The sequence below is a fragment of the Notamacropus eugenii genome, chromosome 2 (assembly GCF_028372415.1).
Source record: "Notamacropus eugenii isolate mMacEug1 chromosome 2, mMacEug1.pri_v2, whole genome shotgun sequence".
NCBI lineage: Eukaryota > Metazoa > Chordata > Mammalia > Diprotodontia > Macropodidae > Notamacropus > Notamacropus eugenii.
Genome location: NC_092873.1, coordinates 327924441 through 327941923, shown reverse-complemented (window position 1 = coordinate 327941923; position 17483 = coordinate 327924441). Strand labels below are relative to the sequence as shown.

Here is a 17483-nt window from a genome sequence, read left to right as displayed (position 1 = left end):
GAGGCATGCTTATTATATAAAATCATGAGTACATTTTAAAATTTCAACTTATAGCAGCTGTTTGTCTCCTTTCTAAAATGTAGGTCAAATTGGATCAAAGCAGTTCAGATGTGTAGCAAACCTAGAGAATTTGCTTTGGCTTTGGCCATTTTGGAATGTGCCATTAAGCCAGTTGTCATGCTGCCAATCTGGCGAGAATCTTTAGGACATACCAGGTAAGGGAAAACATTCTGTTTGATAAGTGAATTGTAATTTATTCTCTGTCATAATCCTGATTAGTCAGTAGTGGAAGTTTACATGACTGAGAGGGGAAAAAATTTTTAATTAGTAAAATGCATTCTTTTTTATGTTGTTACTTAAGTCATTCTAGTTGCCTAAGACCAATAAATTATTAGCAAATTTGCATTCCACCCACCCACCCACCCACCTTCTCCCTCCTTAGAAATTGTTTGTTAATCTAAATTTACTCAGGAAGTAGCAGCCACAGAACATTTTGCATGTTTAAATTATTGTGGTATGAAATGCTCAGATATTTTTATATATTTTAAATTGTGTCATTTGAGTGATTGTTATAATTGGATATATTATGTGAATCAAATTTATTTTTTTTTAAATTTAAAGACTAAAAATAATACAAAAACATATGCACTATTTGGTTGCCAAATCAGTATGCTTAGCTCTCTCGTTGGAAAGACTGGTTAGAGAAGGGGAGATGGAATATTATATTTGACAAGCATTGTATCATATGAAAGAGGAATTACACTTACTTTTCTTGGTACCAGAGGATAGGAATAAGAGTGATGGGTAGAAGTTGGTGAGAAGCAGATTTAAACTTGATGTGAAGAAAAACTTAATAAAAACTAGATTTTCTGAAAGTGGAACTGGAGCTGCCTTAGAAGGTATCCTGTCACTGGAGGCCTTCACCGAATGGATCCCCACTTATGTAGACATTTTATAGAAGTTAATCTTGCTCAGATACATTATAAATCAGATCACCTCTGACACCCCATCTCATAGGGATCTAACACTCAACATGTATTTCTTCTGTATTTTGAGATTTTTTTTCCCACAAAAATCCTGCATATAGACCTTATCTTTTCTGTTTTGAAATATCAATGACTATGGCCACTAGACACTTCCCTAAATGAAAAGTGGGCTTTGGTTTCGGAAAGGAAGAGAGGTTTATGTTAAAGGGGCTAATGGCCTGTTTAGATGGAGTTGGAGGAATAAAGAGTTAAACAGTGTTCTCTGTTTTCCTGTGATTTCCTCAGTTCTTCTGTCTTATTTTTTGGACAAAGGTATAGACTTTACCCTCACTCATTTTAGAATAAAAGTGTTGGGGGAATATAGAACAACTTATGAGTAAATATGATTTATTCTTGAGAGGTGGCAGCATGCTCTGTTGGATAGGGAGTTGACCTTGGAGTTAGGATGATCTGGGTTTAAGTTTGACATGCCAGCTCTGTGACCCTGCTTGAGCAAGTCACTTACTTTTTCATTGTCCCAGGAACTTTATAAGACCACAACCTTATAGAATAGTTACTGATGTACATGTTGGGGTGGGAGAGTGTGAGCAAAAACATTTATTCTTCTGAAAAAATATTATCCTGTGATCTTACTTTTTTTCTCCATTATATATATTTCTATACTTCCTAGCCAGATTATTTTATCCCCAACGTGCTACATTTCATTTGCCTTTTTGAAACTTCACTTGTAGAGGTGATTTGCATGCCTAATCTGTTCTGTTTCATGGGATCATGGATCCAGATAGTGCTAGAAGGGATTTCATGAAACTCTTAGGTTCATAGAAGTTAATTGACTTAGGTAGAAAAAAATGACAGAAACAGAATCCAAACTCAAGTCTTAGGACTCCAAATGTATCATTTTTTTCCACTCTAACCTAAGCCAGTAAGTAATTATTAAATGGCTGCTGTTTGCTATGTTTCGGGGATATGAAAATAAAATGAAAAAGAGCTCCTTCCCTTAAGGAACTTGTATTCTTTTGGAGGAGCTTAAGAAACCTTTACTTACTTGTGGGGAAATAACAAAGTTTATCATGTATGTTATTTCTAGAGATATTTATCTGTATTTTGAGAACTGAAAGTGGATTTCAGTTTGTCTTATCTAGACTCACCTGAACCTTAGTTTTTGTTAAAAATCTTTTTTTAGTAGTAGGTTCTAGAAACCTTACTCAACAGTTATTGAGTATCTTGTGTCTAGAGACCTTGCCCTAGGCCCTGGGGAAGATTAAAGTTTATTTAAGATATAGTTCCTGTCCTGGGGAAGCTTATAGACTGATGAGGGTCACATTATAGTCTAATATGCATTTATTTGCTGTTCTCCCCTCAACCTACCCCTTCCCCCCTAAAAAAAGTTTTGTGGGGTTTTTTTTTTATCTGAGGTGAGGAAAAGTCTTTATCAACTGAAATCAAACAAACTTCCTTAACAATATAACCATAAATTTTAAAGGATGGAAAATAATTTAACAATCAGGAAGGGTTGTTATAAGCATAACTTAAACAAGGCAGAAAATCCTGGAGTGTATGGAAGTATAATAAATTGTTTAATATAGAATTCAGAAATTATAGTTGTATCTTTTGAGATGTATGAAATTGGTGAAAGGATATAAAGGTAGAGAGAAATGGGCCACAGATAGATCTATGAAGAGCCAGTTTGGCTTGAGAAAAGTAAAAGGAGTGCAGTAATATAATGAAAACATCACTGAACTTGGATTCACAAATTTGAGTGTGGTTCCATTCATTATTTATTAGCTATGTGGCCTCAGGCAATCTCCTATCCTTTTAGCCTCATTCTTCTCAACTATGAAATAGAGATAGAGGTTACATTACCTTTCTCAAGGAAAGGTGAAGAAAGCACTTTGCAAGCCTTTAATGGACTTTAAAGTATTACTGATTATTAACTATGAAATTATTATTGTTGGACTAGAAAAGTAGAGTGGTTCCAGCTTTTGGAGGGCCTTTAATATCAGACTAATTAAGTATAAGATTTAGTGCCTGGTGAGTACAAAACTCATTGAAGGATGTAGAGCAGAGAAGTAACATGACCACATATACATAGTCTTATGAAAAGTTGGAGCAGAGGGTGATGAGAAAGTAAAAAGGGGAAAACCTACTAAAAAAAGATTTAAGTAGCGTAGGGAGTTTAACTGCTGGGATGATGGTACTAAAAATGAAAAGGAGGGGATAGATTCAAGAAATACAGCAGAGATAGAATCTTTCGGATTTAATTGTTGGTTGGATATGAGAAAAATCAAAACTAATACTAAATTTTCAAACATGGATTGGGCAAATGGAGATTCCACTGGTAGAAAGAACAGAATCAGAGGAAGGAAGATATTTAGGGGAAAAGTTAAACACAGATTTGGACACATTGAGTTTAAGGTACTGTGGTCCATCTAGATGGAGATTTCCTATAGCCAGTTGAAACTTAGAGGAAAGATAAAGGTTTTACTTGACTATGCTTATTTGTTACAATGGAAAGCTTATGTTTCAGGGGCGTGGGGAGGGGGGGAGGGAGTGAAAGGTGAAGGGGAAGGTGGAGAGAAAAAGACCTGAGTTAGTTGGTAATGATAGAGATGCAATTATAGAAGAAAACAAGTTTAGAAGAGAACACAACATGACTGTTTTGTTACCATTGGGTTAAATTTAATTTTGTTGTTATTCAATCATGTCTGACTCTTTATGACTCCATTTGGGGTTTTCTTGGGAGAACTACTGGAGTGATTCGCCATTTTCTTCTTCAGCTTCTTTTACAGATGAGGAAACTGAGGTAAACAGGGTTAAGTGACTTGCCCAGGGTCACACAGCCAGCAAGTATCTGAAGCAGCATTTGAACTTAGGTCTTTCTGACTCCAGGCCCAGCACTCTTATCTACTGCGCCACCTAGCAGCCCCATTAAATTTAATATATACCTTTAAAAACAAACTATATAAAAGAATTTTATCATTTTGTATATGATTGTTCATACATCAGAGTGTCCATGTTTGGTTGATGGTTATTAGTTTTATAATAAAGACAATTATTTTAAAAACAAGAAAAGAAAGATAAGAATTGGAGATTTTAGATTAGGGAGTCTTTAGATATAGGCAGTGAGAAGAAGCTTTGGGGTGAATGAGATTTCTAAGAGAAAAGAACTTGGTAACAAAAGAAACTTCGGAGATTCAAGGACAAAGCCTTGGGGTACACCTATCATAAGGAGTTGGGAAGAGGACAGTGGAAGCACTATTAAAGCAGTGGCTACATAGTTCAGCATAGCCAGAACAAGGGTATAATCATTGTGTCAAGCTCTGCAGAATGTTCAAGAGAGTAAGGCCTGGAAAAGGTTGATGGGCTTGATAAATGCAATAATTGGTAGCCTTTGAGATTGTATGGTAGGAATGGAAACCAGATTTTGAGTCAGTGAAGTGATGATCAGTAAGGAAATGGGTTCATTGAAGGCAACTAAGAAGTTTGTCTTTTAATGAGAATGAATTAATAAGATGATAGCTAAATAAAGTAGGAAGGTCAAGGAAGGACGTTTTTAGAATGAGGAGAACCTGAGTGTCCTTGTAAACAGTTGGGAAAGAACTAGTGAGGTAGCAGAGAGTAAAAGAAAGGCTGATTGCTACAACAACATCTAAGGAAGGGATGGTATCAAGGGCATAGGTAGAAGAATAAGCATTAGCAAGGAATTAAGGATAGCTTTTCCTCAGAGATTGGAAAAGAGAATAAGTAGTAATGATATACTTTGTTTACTGTGAAGTGGTATGTGAAGGATTGAATGTGAAGGAGATGCTGTCTCCTCTGCACTCAGTGTCAAGCCCCCAAGTCACCACTAAGCCTGTCTACAGCATAAAATTAAGAGATCATAATGATCTGGAAAAGTGTAGAGTGACTTGGAGTTGAAAGATACCTAAGTTCAAATATTACTTCTACCACTTTCTGGCTGTGTGTCCCTAAGCAAGTAGCTTAACCATTTGACCTCAATTTCCTCATCTCCAAAATAGGTATAATAGTAATTGTGCACATCTATAATTTCTAATCTACAAAGAGATATTAATCGAACATTTCTAATTCTTCAAGAATCCCTGGTAATGAGATAATATTTCTGATAAATTATTCATTTTAAATTCTTATTATTCAAATACACAAACTACCAAAGTCTTTTGAAAGGTATTTTGTAATAACATACTCCTTTTTAGATTACACAGAATGACCTCCATTGAAAGAGAGGAAAAGGAGAAAGTGAAAAAAAAAGAGAGAAAACAGGAGGAGGAAGAAACAATGCAACAAGCCACATGGGTGAAATATACATTTCCAATCAAACATCAGGTAATCTTCGCTAAAATCTTTTAACAATCATTAGCAAGCATTTATTAAGTGTCTACTTTGTATAAGGCTCTAAGTTAAGCACCAGGGATACAAAGGGGAAAAAAACAAAACAAAACCAGACCCTACCTTCAGAAACTTTACGTTATATCTGGGGGAACAAAATGTACACTTTCAAATTTATACAAAGTAAATACAAGCTTAGATTGGGGTGAGAGGAGGCACTAGCAATGAGAGGGATCAGGAATGAATGACCCTGTGTAAGAGATGTCACTTGAACTGAACTTTCAAAGAAACTAGGATTTCTAAGAGGCAGAGGTATAAAGAAAGTTCAAACACAGTTCATCAGACTGGAGAAAAAGAAAGAATAAGGGATAGTATCCAAGAAGGTTTTGAGACGTAGAGTTGGGGAGAAGAGCTCATGGCAAAAGGGCCTCTATTTTCTCAGTTACATATCAGGTCTTTTGTTGAAAGGATAGGAGAGAGTGCTTAAGGAAAAAAGTTTGAAACAGCCTCTTTGGAGTATGATAGAGACAGTTGAATTATTAAAGTATAATATCTTAAAGTATTTTTAGTTGTTTTGGAGCCTCCTGTTTTTTAACTTAAGAAATTTGTGATGTACTCCTTTGATTAGTTGACAGAAATAACTGCAATTATTCATTTTTATTAATCTTAAAAGTAGCTGCATTTAACCATTTAAAAAAAATTTTTCATTGAAACAAAATGTAAACTACAGGTTAATTCTGAGTTTAACTTGTTGGGATAATTGTAAGTGTAGCATTTCATGTATGGGTAGAGATAGTTACTTAGTTACCTATGGCAAAGACAGAAGCTGATTACTTTCTATTTGTTTTCTTTGTCTCTGTATTTATTTTTTTGTCGAGAAGGAGCCAGTTATTTCCCTTTCATCTCCCTGTGGCTTCTAAGTGATATTTTTCCTTTCTGTAGATGAAAATACCTGACTGAATATGATCTTGTTTAGATAAAATATACAAATTATCTTATAAAATGTATCATTTGTGTTGCTTGATCAAATTAATTCCCTTTTTAACAGGTTTGGAAACAAAAAGGAGAGGAATATAGAGTAACGGGCTATGGTGGTTGGAGTTGGATTAGTAAAACACACGTTCATAGATTTGTCCCTAAATTGCCCGGAAATACTAATGTGAATTACAGAAAAATATTAGACAGTAAGTACCTCAGATTATTTTTCTATGCTTTTAACTTCTTGGTTACTGAAACCACATAGGCCATGTCCTAGGTAAAAATGTTTTTCTTCTTTCTAAATAGAATGTGTTTTATTCATATGGTGTAAAAAATTACTAAGTGAGAAATAAGAAAACTCAGAGAATAGTAGAGCTTCGTAAAAAAAGAAAAAAATATGACCTAAAGACCAGATCACCTAAACAAAATGTGTTTGGGTTCATAAGTACCAGTGACAGCTCATTTATTCTGATGTTACTTCTGTCAGCAGTCGAGAGTCAGCAAGTGGCTAAATAAGACTTAAGAGCAGGCACAATGACACAGGTTCATTTATTTACTTGACTCATAGCAGAGCCCCTCAGAAATACTGACCCCCATTTACTTCTAACAAGCTTATTAGTTTCTGAACAAAACAAAAGCTACTTAATTTGTGGACCTGTAACATATTTACGGAAGAATGATAGAAATGTGTAAGAAGTGACATCTGACAAGTGAAGTGGAAGAGACAGGACCTCAGACAGTGAAGTAGCCTGAGCTTTATTTAAGTAGATGAGAGCCAGCATCCCTATATACATCATTAGTCCCATGTTATAACATGGTATAATAATAAATACTTTTAATGATGGTATCGAAAACAATTAAATGATGTTTATGTGAAAAATAAGTACACAAAATGTTTAGTAAAATTTCCATAAAAATAGTTAATTATGAAGTTCTAGAATATAGAAGAGTAAGAATTATATATAGCTAATAATAATAGCTAGCACTTCAGGATTAAGCATTAAACATTTAACCTAAAACTGGTGTTTTAAGTGCTTTATATATGTTAATTTTTTTGATTCTCAAAATAACCCTGTGAGGTAGGTACTATTATTATCCAAATTTTACAGATGAACAAACTAAGGCTCTGAAAATTGTAAGTGACTTGCTCAGGGTCAAACAGCTAAATGTCTGAACAGAATTCTCTGACTAAAATCTAGCACTCTGACACCTAGCTGACATATATGATTGTTCTTTCCCTAAGGATCCTGAGTAAATGAAGTGTAACTATATTTTATATCATTCTAATAAACACTGTTCTGTATAATGTGATTTTATAGTAAACTGTTACCTGTGTAATGTAATTAGCTAACATTTATGTATAAAGAGTATTTTACAAGATGTTTAGCTCTTTCGGGCTTGTGTTAGCAGGTGGAATGGTGTCAGCTCAGTATTGTGTTCTCTAGCTACTAAATTGGCCCCAAGAGAGTTTCTCTTGGTGAAATTGTGGAGAGAGTTAGATTTTGTATACTGCTGGATACATTATGATCTGTTTGTCTTTTAATAGTTCCAATTTACTTCAAGGCACAGACTCTTGTAGGTAGTGAGTGTGCAAGTTAATCATAATACTTTACAATCAAAGGGACAATTCAAATTCTTTTATTGTATAAGAATTTGTTATATGAGCTGTTCCAGTAAATCACTCCACACATGGAAATGTTCTTTTTTGTCATGTAGAAATGTTTTATTATGAATGTATTTGTTTTAGTGAGATTTTACTTATATAATAAATATTATATATAAATAATATTATTTATAATAATAATAATTTATAATTATTTATTTCTATTATTTTATTATTTATTTATTATTTATTATATATAAATATTTTACTTATATAATAAATTATCTATTCAAGGTTGTCCAGGATATCTTCCCCCCCCTTCACTTCCCATAACCTAATTCCTAGTAGTGGAGTAGTGCTATCTAGTTGAATTTTAGCATTCTTTTCAACTCATTCCTTGGGCCAGCTCCACTTCTCCAGGGTGGCAGTTGTGGATGAAGCAATGGAAGCTTTTCAAAGGGACAGGCTAGACTGAGCTGCTGTAGTGGTGGCAATGGTGGAATACCTTTTCTCTATTATATGTTAATAAACTTCTATCATGGTGGATAGTCAGTTACTATATGATGAAAATACTAATAGATTTAGGAAGGATAATACAGAACTTAATATTTAAAAAGGAGTTTATATATTTGAGAAGTTATCAGTATAGTCATAACAAATGTATCAGTAATTTTTAAGTGTTCAGAACAGAAGAAGAAAGGGGATATGCTGTCATTTTTAGATTTTAGGAAAGAACTTTTTTTTAAAAAGTTTATATATTCTGATCAACCAACCATGAATTCATTTGACAGAATAAATATTTTCTTTTGATAGTCTTTTTCATCATGATCATCTAGCCAGTAAACCCCAAAGGCGCAAAGGAAGGGGAGAGGGAGACAGAAGGGAGAGGATGAGCTGAGTTACCCAGCTAGCTGGGTCCCCACTCAGGTAGCTCTGTCTACTCACAGTTTGTGTTTATCTTTCGTTTTCAAAGAAGACCATGATCCACTTAATGGCTGGCTTAGAGTGATTATCACTAGTAACAGTTTCTGTTGATTTAGTTATTTTTTTTGTTCATTAAAAGGGCCATTCCCTGACTACTTCTTAAAAGACCTATTCATTCAATGGGCGTTACCTCCCTCTAAGTGAATACCTACAAAGGCCAGCCTAAAAAGGCCAAGGTCTCCCATTTCATCCTGAGCCATCTCCAGTCATCCTGATGAATATCTAGTCACTGGACCCAGATGACTCAGGAGGAGCCCTTCCTCACTTAAAACAAAGTCAAGTGCAAGTCATGTCATCATTTCTCTGATGTCATGGTCTTTGAAATGAAGGACAAACACAGGCGGCATCATGATATCATGACCAATACAAAAGGGGCCAATACTAAAACAAAATTGTTAAGTTTTTCAGTAATTTAAGATTTCCTTAGAGGGACCAGGATATTTTTTAAATAAAAGTGATACAAGTAAGGAATATGTCCCTTTAGTATAGATTATTGGTGCAAGTCAGTTATATATTCCTTGCATTCATTCAACAGGCCCTACGCAGCAGAGTTGTAAACTATCTGAAGAGCGTTGCCCCTGTCTCCCTTTCCCTCTCTCCCTTCCCCGCCCCCAAAAATAATCCTAACAATAATCCAGTTATACTGTTCTTTGAACGGCATCATGGCATTCTTATACTACAGAATATATGTATATGATAGTGTACTTCTTCCATGGTTTGTTTGCATTTAATTAGGGGATTAAAATTAAGAGAATATTTGTAATTTCAGTCCTTAGTACATACAAAAGATTTTTTGTCATCTCTAAAATCATACCAAGTAGTTAGTCACTACTATTCTGCTTGTGGTAAAGGCCAGGCTTTTGTTATAGATTTTTTTGGGGAAAAATGGTAAAAAACCACGTACTTTTTTTTTGAGAAAATAAGTTAGTGTAAAATGCTGTAAATTTTAAAATAAAAAAAAGATAAAATCATTATATCCATGAGTATTTAATACTAAGATTATAACATATTTTAATGTATTATTGAATACTGAGACCCTAGTATGTAAATGGTTTTGATTCACAGTGAAAAAGAAACATTCACTATACCAGATACACAAAAATAAATGTGTAGAATTATTAAAATACTGGTAGTGTCTCATTATCTTAATATTTGATTCTTTCTAGCCAAAAATCTTGACACTGGTGAAAATGAGTGTGAACTAGATAAAAGAAAAGGTCTGACACGAAGTCCAACAAAAGTAAAATTAGAGACCAACCCTCAGAAAAGTAAAGCAAGTGATTCAGAAATGCTACAAGAAATAAACCAAATTGAAATGAAAACTACAAAAATTTCCGAGAAGAAAGACCAAACAAAGGAAGAAAGTACAATGCTTAAAGAAAAGCCTGAAGCTGATGTGACCTCTTCAGATGTAGTTACTACAAAAGGAAAAGGTACAGCAATGATTGTTTGTATTTTTTAATATAGATGTGTGAATATGTGTATATGTATGTATATACATACATAAACCTATTTCAAGCATCTATTATTTCACTTCTCAAATGCTCCCTGCCCCATTGCAGATTCTTCTCTGTTATTTAGCAGGTCTTCGGTAGCTTTGGCCAAAAGTTGATTATGGTGTAGCCAGCCTTCTATGGAGATCCATATGACTGTGTCTATCTCATGTCTATGTCTAGGATTACATAAGCACACATATATAAATATATGCAGTGAGAATATTGTTTTTCTTAAAGTATATATGAGCATGAAAATAATTTAAGGTGAAAGAATCTTTTTAACTTGATCCTAGCATAATACCTAATACATTGTAGATTCTTAATAAAAACTTATCAGTTGGTTTGTAAATCTTACGTGAAAGTATTTCTTTGCATGTAAAAATATTTAATGTACTAATTAATAATGAAGTTTTAAAACTGTGAGTTCTGACTTAAAATTATTTAACATATACATAGATTAATAAGTTTTTGAAAAATTTGCTTTTTCAAATTCTGCATTGCATTCACATGCCAGGGACTCGAATATTGCCTATTTCACACTAGAATTAAAATTTAAAAAATGAGGCAATATAAAAAAATAAAATTGTATTAATATAAATATTTTTGGTTCACAGATGAGAAAGGAATGCTAAATTCTGAAAGTGATAAGCCTATCAAGGAAGAACCTATGGAGATAGATGAAGTAAAAACAGATTCATCTGCAAGATGTGAGGAAAATTCTTTTAAAGCAGATGTGATTAATGTCAGTGAGGGTTTTCATCTACGGACTAGTTACAAAAAGAAAGTAAAATCATCCAAATTAGATGGACTACTTGAACGGAGAGTTAAGCAGTTTACTTTGGAAGAAAAACAGCGCCTGGAAAAAATGAAGTTGGAAGGAAAAACTTCAGTGGGTCCCCTGAAAAGCATGACTGAATCACGTATATTAATGAAAGCAAAAGAAGGGGGTCAGGCCAACATGGTTGATCAAGAGAAAACACAAGGTTCAAATAATAACAGAACGGAAGATCTGATTCAAGATTGTTCACAAAATAATGAAAACTCTACCGTTAGGATTAGTGGTTCTGACATAACAGATAAACATTCCACAAAAGGTCAAGTACTAGAAAAAGTCTCCATTCAGAACCTAGAACCAAACTTTCAGAAACAAAATTCTGTCATCACTGATGTATCTGAACCTACATTTGCTGATAAATGTCAAGAACCAGACAGACTTAAAACAAAAGAACATGATACCCTCAATGTGGATGACCAACCAATCAGTCAAAATGAAAAAAGTATGTTGGCCACTAAAAAGGAAAATAATTTCCTACCAGTAAATTCCACTGTTTCTCCTCCTGAAAGTGTTTCAGAATCAGTGGTTCACGAAAGTGTCTGTGATGCAAATATTCCAGCTACCTCTGAAGCAACAGCTTTGGGAGAAAAATATGGAAAACAAGCATGTGACTATGAAAATAATAGCACTTTGGAAAAGAGCTCTGAATCTATGTTCACTCAGGACAGTAAGGAGGAGAATGTGTTTACTCAGAACAGCCATAAAAGTAATTTAAAATGCTCCACAGGGAACCAGGAACAAGTTCTTAAAGGTCTAAAGTTAGTTTCAGACATATCTTCTGAAAAGCAAACTCCTGAACCCAGAGAAGTAGCGAGTGATGACGTGTTACACTGTAAAATAACTGAAGCTAATGGTGAAAAACGAAGTCAAGAGCAGAAGTTAGAGAGCTCAGTGAACAAATGTCATCATCAAATAAATCTAAAGAACATAACAGACAAAAAGAATAGCAAAAATGGAGATACTGAGGAAAAAGGAGAGAAAGACATAGCAACTACTTTTCAGATTAATGGAAAAGATAATGAATTTAAGGTATTCTCAAAAGATGAGTACATGAATGAGATCTCTGATAGTAAGGTAGGAACTGGGAATGTTGAACCAAAGGTTAATAGTATTAAAACAAATCCTGAACATGAGGTCAAGCCATTAATTGTTAAGGAAGCTCCTGTAAAGCCATTCATGAATGGAGATGTCATCATGGAAGATTTCAATGAAAAAAGTAACTTGAACACAAAATCATGTCTACTTAGTTCTGCAGATATTGATGGTAAATACCAAGGTAACATAGAAAATCCAACATCAATCAAAGGACTGAAGGGTATGCAACATTTGGTGGAAAAACACCATTCCATCGAAAAAGCTGCTTCTGTTGATGGTCCTTCCATAGAACCTTCACCATCATGTCAAGAGAGCAGCTCAGTTAATCAAGTAGAAAATATGGAGGTTGAAACGTCAGAAGTTAAAAAAGTTCTGCCATCACCTATTACTTCTGGTGAAGAGTCTAACCTAAGTAGTGATTTTAATGATCAGAATGGTCTGCCTGCTAACAAGATGGAAAATGAAAATGGAAATGCTACAAGAAAAACAGTTATCACAGAAGTCACCACAACAACATCAACTGTGGCCACAGAATCGAAAACTGTGTTTAAAGTTGCAGAAGTATTGGCCTCCCAAGGTGATCAGCAGTCAGTGGTCTCCTCTACTGAAAATTGTGCGATGTCCACTGTAACCACCACCACTACTACTGTGACAAAACTGAGCACACCGACTACTGGCAGTAATGTGGACGTCATCTCTGTGAAGGAACACAGTAAAACTGTTGTTACAACAACAGTCACTGATTCACTGACCACTCCAGGGGGCACATTAGTAACATCAATGACTGTGAGCAAAGAGTATTCTACAAAAGACAAAGTAAAACTAATGAAATTTTCCAGACCTAAGAAGACCCGTTCTGGCACAGCTCTGCCATCCTATAGGAAATTTGTTACCAAGAGCAGCAAAAAGAGCATATTTGTTTTGCCTAATGATGACTTGAAAAAGTTAGCCAGAAAAGGTGGCATTCGAGAGGTACCTTGTTTTAATTACAATGCAAAACCTGCCTTGGATATATGGCCATATCCATCTCCACGACCTACTTTTGGTATCACATGGAGGTATGTGTTTTAAAAACCCTTTGGAGAAATGAGTAATTGTGGGGATTTTTAAATTGCATTTTAAAATGCATAAATGAATTACTAAAATTAGACTATACAACTACATTTTAGTTGACATACATAGAAATATTAATGTGATGTATTCTAAAAGAATTCAGACCCAAAAAGCTAGCATTCACAAATAGAAAAGGATTGCTGAAGGGTCAGGATATTTGGAACTCTGGAAATTAATCTGAGCTTCACTTAAGGAAATCAAAAGAGAAATGTCAAGCTAGGTTGCTTCCATATTTTGTGCCATGATGAAATTATTTTTATGGAATCAAATTATTATACATTTCTGAAATGTTGCTACTTTATTTCTATTAAGTAATGCATAAACATAATAAAAGTAAGTTTAAATGTTTTTGAGTCATTAAAAGGATATCAGTATGCTGGAATGGTAACTTCCAAGTTTTTGCACAATTAACACTCTTTCAGGTTCTCCAATATTTATTTCCAAAACAACTCTTAAGATTTTTCTTGCCCTTTTAGATTTCTTTGGGGTTTATTTCCAGAAGGTACTCCTTATTTAGGAATTTCTTACTGTAGACATTGTTTCTAGGGACAAATTGTCAGTCATAATTTTGAAGTTTATGAACTCATCACATGTTAGAACTGGAAGGGATCTTAAATGACCTCATTTTGTTCAGTACTCTGATTTTGAAGATGAGGAAACTAAGGCCAGTTGGGGTGATTTACCCAAAATCAGATGTTTAATAAGTGGCAGAACTGGAACTTCCTTCTCACTCCCAGTTCAGGGCTCTGTGTTACACCTTTCATCTGCACTTCTCTCTCACTTGGCTGCTGTGCTTTTTCCCTTTGTCAAATACCTTGCCCTTGAGCTCTTTTTCTTTCCTTTCTCTTTAAAACTCAGAAGGGTAGAGAGTCTAAACAATGGAAACTCTCATCTAGTTTTGATTGTTCAGTTAGACATGCTAGGGTACCAGGGTACGTAATAGTTGCCATTAGGAAGCTTTTATACATAACTTTTTATGCTTCCGTTAATCACAAATGTCAGTTGAGTAAGTTATTAGGTAGGCCTCCTGTCTATAAAAAATTTTCTCTCCTTCATAAGTTAAAGTGTTGTTTCCCATCCCATTGGAACTTGACTCATCCTTGACCATAAAATAAGTGCATATCAGAGCTCTGTATAGTACTATTATAATTTATTTCAGTTAATAATATCTTTCATTAATTGATACTACTTATCCAAATTTTTTGTAGCTTGCCTTTTGATTTGGATTAAAATATCATCACTCCATTACACATTCAATAGAGACAGCTGAAAAGTACAATTTCTCTGCAGGGCCTGCAGTGAAGGATTTGCAGAATCCTGCAGGGAATCAAGGAAAACTTCATTACAATTCATGGATTTGTAGGATTACTCTGCACTTTTCAGCTGTCTTCATTGAGAACGGTCTCAAAATGTATCCTTGACTGTCCAGCAGGTAACCTCTTTCCCACTGGAAAAGTTACAATGTACAAATATTTTAATTTCTTTCATGACCACCTGGCAGTTGTTGAGGCAAAACTTTGTTCTTAACTAATCTCATAGATGAATATTAGGATCTGCTGGAATGTATTTCTCTTAGTTGCCCAAAATAAGTACTGCTTGTTGCCAGATTTTGAGAATCTTATTTTATATTGTGTTAAAATACAAATTGTGGGGATTATTGGTATTCATTTATATAATTTCTGTCCCTTTATACCTCTTTTCCACATTCTCTTTCCAGGTAATTAGGAGAAATGTAGATCTTTAAATACATTCTAAATTAAGAACAGGTTTCATGAGACTAATTTTTCCTTATTTGATCAGCTTGGTAAATTAGGGGAATCTGTAAATAAAGTTTACTTAAATTTTAATGCAAAGCATTTAATAAAGGTTTTTTGTGCTGTTCTTATGGAAAACTGGTAGAGGTATTTCGTCTAGTCAATTGAATTATATAGATTCAGAACCAGCTGAATGATCAGGACTTAAATAGTAGCCTTATGGGTTGGTGTCATCTTGGCAGAAGGACTCCAGTGATGTCCTGTGAGATTTGTGCTCAGCCTTGTGCCAATTAACGTTTTCATCAAGTGACTTTAATAAGGGGATAATCTTATGCTTTCCCATATGTAAATGTCACAAAGATGGGAATGATAAAACAGTGGATGACAGCACCAGGATCCAAAAAGATGTTACTAGGTTAGAGCATTGGGATAAATCTAATAATATAAAATCCATTAAGTATAAATTACACTTGGATTAAAAAAATAACTTCACAAATATAAGTTGATAGAGATAGGCAGAAATTTGTCTGAAAAACATCTCTGCATTTCAGTGGTCTGAAAGTTCAGTTATCAGTCAGTGGCCCTGAGACATGGTAACTAAGAAAGCTAATGAGATCTTGGATTATTAGTAATAGAGACATAACATCCATGAATAAGGATGACTGTGTTCCATCCCAGTTGGACTGCCTCTAGAATATTGTTAAAGATTTTAAAAGTATATAAATAAGCTGGAAACTTTTCAGAAGAGCATTTGGGATAGTGAAGGGATTAATGTCCATTTCCTATGGAGTTTGGTGGAAGGTTACTTAGCGTGGAGAAGAGAAGGCTTACTGGGAGAGCATGATAGCTATCTTCAAGTATTTAAAGGCTTATTCAGTTGAAGGGGCGTTGAGCTTACTTTTTTGGGCACTAGAAGGCAGAATTAGAAACAATGGGTTGTGAAGAAATTGCAAAAAAGCAAATTTGGTTTTGATATCAAGAAGAACTTGCTAATGATTAAAGCTGTCTGAAAGCAAAATGAACTACTTGAAGAGGTAATGACCTTCCTTGGAGATCTTGCACCAGAGGCTATATGAGAGGTTTTGGTGAGGATTCCTTTGGAGTATGGAGTGTATTGGGTGCCCATGAGATCTCTTTCTACCCTAAGTTCTATTATAAATGAAATTTGTGAAATACTGCTTCATTTATTGAAATTAAAAGAAATGTCAGTTCTTATCTATTTGTACTGAAGAGGTGAAGCAGAATCAAGTATAATCTAAAAGTTAGAGTTGGTTTGGAAATTCATTCTTATGTTGATATATGAATATATGTATGTCTGAAGTTCTAGGTCAAGAATCAGCAACCTCCAGCATCTGTGCTGGCACATAAAGTGATTCTAATTGGCAGTCAGGATTGGCCCATACACAGTGGTGGAGCAGATGAAACTTCGGTTCCCTTTTCCTTCACTGGACTCAGTCCTTTGCCTCCCTTTCCAATGTCTCTTCAACAACTAATTCTGCCCCCCCCAATAAAGTGCTAGATGTTAAGGTTACTGGAGTATTTCTATTTTAAAAGGGCCTATTTAGAGCAGGTAATACTGAGGTTGTAGGAAGTACCTAGGAAGAATAACCCCACCCCACCCCACCCTTTTCCCCCTAACCATCAGCAACCATTATTACTATTCAGCTTTGATAGCTTTGCCTATAAGCAACCTCTTAATGGGGAAGAAAAGAAACTGTCACTTACAGGTCGTCAATTCTACTCTTATCCTCCACATAAAGAAATTTCCCAGTCACATCTTCGCCTTCATAAAGAGAATAAATGAAGATGATATGCCATCTCTGAAAGTCTAACTCTTCTTCTAGTCTAGTTCTTCATGTAAAAAAAAAAAAAAGGAGCTAGACTAGACAGACCTGACTTTAATTAAACTGGAGAAGCTTGCAGTTCTTCCAATTTATTCCTTTCTCTCTGCCTTTGCACAGGCTGTCTCCCATGCCTGAAATGCACTTCCTCCTCGTCTCAGTCAACAAGTATTTTAGCACAAAGTATCTGCCAGACACTCTGCTAAGTTATCTGCCTTTTAGAATCTCTGGTGTTCTTCAATGCTCTACTCAAAAATGCCACATCCTAAATAAGGCCTTTACGAATCTCCACCTCCCCACCCCCACCCCCACTCAACTTGCCTTGTATTTATTTTACATACACTTGTATAAATACTTATTGTTTTCCTTAATAGAAAGTAAGCTCTTTTAGGGCAAGCACTGTTTCATTTTTGTCTTGGTGTCCCCAGTACCTAGAAGATAGAAGACTTTT

General features: G+C 34.7%; 1 protein-coding gene across 8 annotated transcripts in view; it reads left to right on the top strand.

Annotated features, from left to right (window-relative positions):
* BPTF (bromodomain PHD finger transcription factor) overlaps positions 1-17483 on the top strand; it is a 184141-nt gene that overhangs the window by 105327 nt on the left and 61331 nt on the right. For all 8 annotated transcript variants that reach the window (XM_072645452.1, XM_072645451.1, XM_072645448.1 and 5 more), the window contains 5 exons: positions 84-215; positions 5201-5330; positions 6382-6517; positions 10065-10331; positions 11009-13382. In XM_072645452.1, the coding sequence (XP_072501553.1) occupies positions 84-215; positions 5201-5330; positions 6382-6517; positions 10065-10331; positions 11009-13382 (3039 nt within the window). The remainder of the gene's footprint in view (positions 1-83; positions 216-5200; positions 5331-6381; positions 6518-10064; positions 10332-11008; positions 13383-17483) is intronic.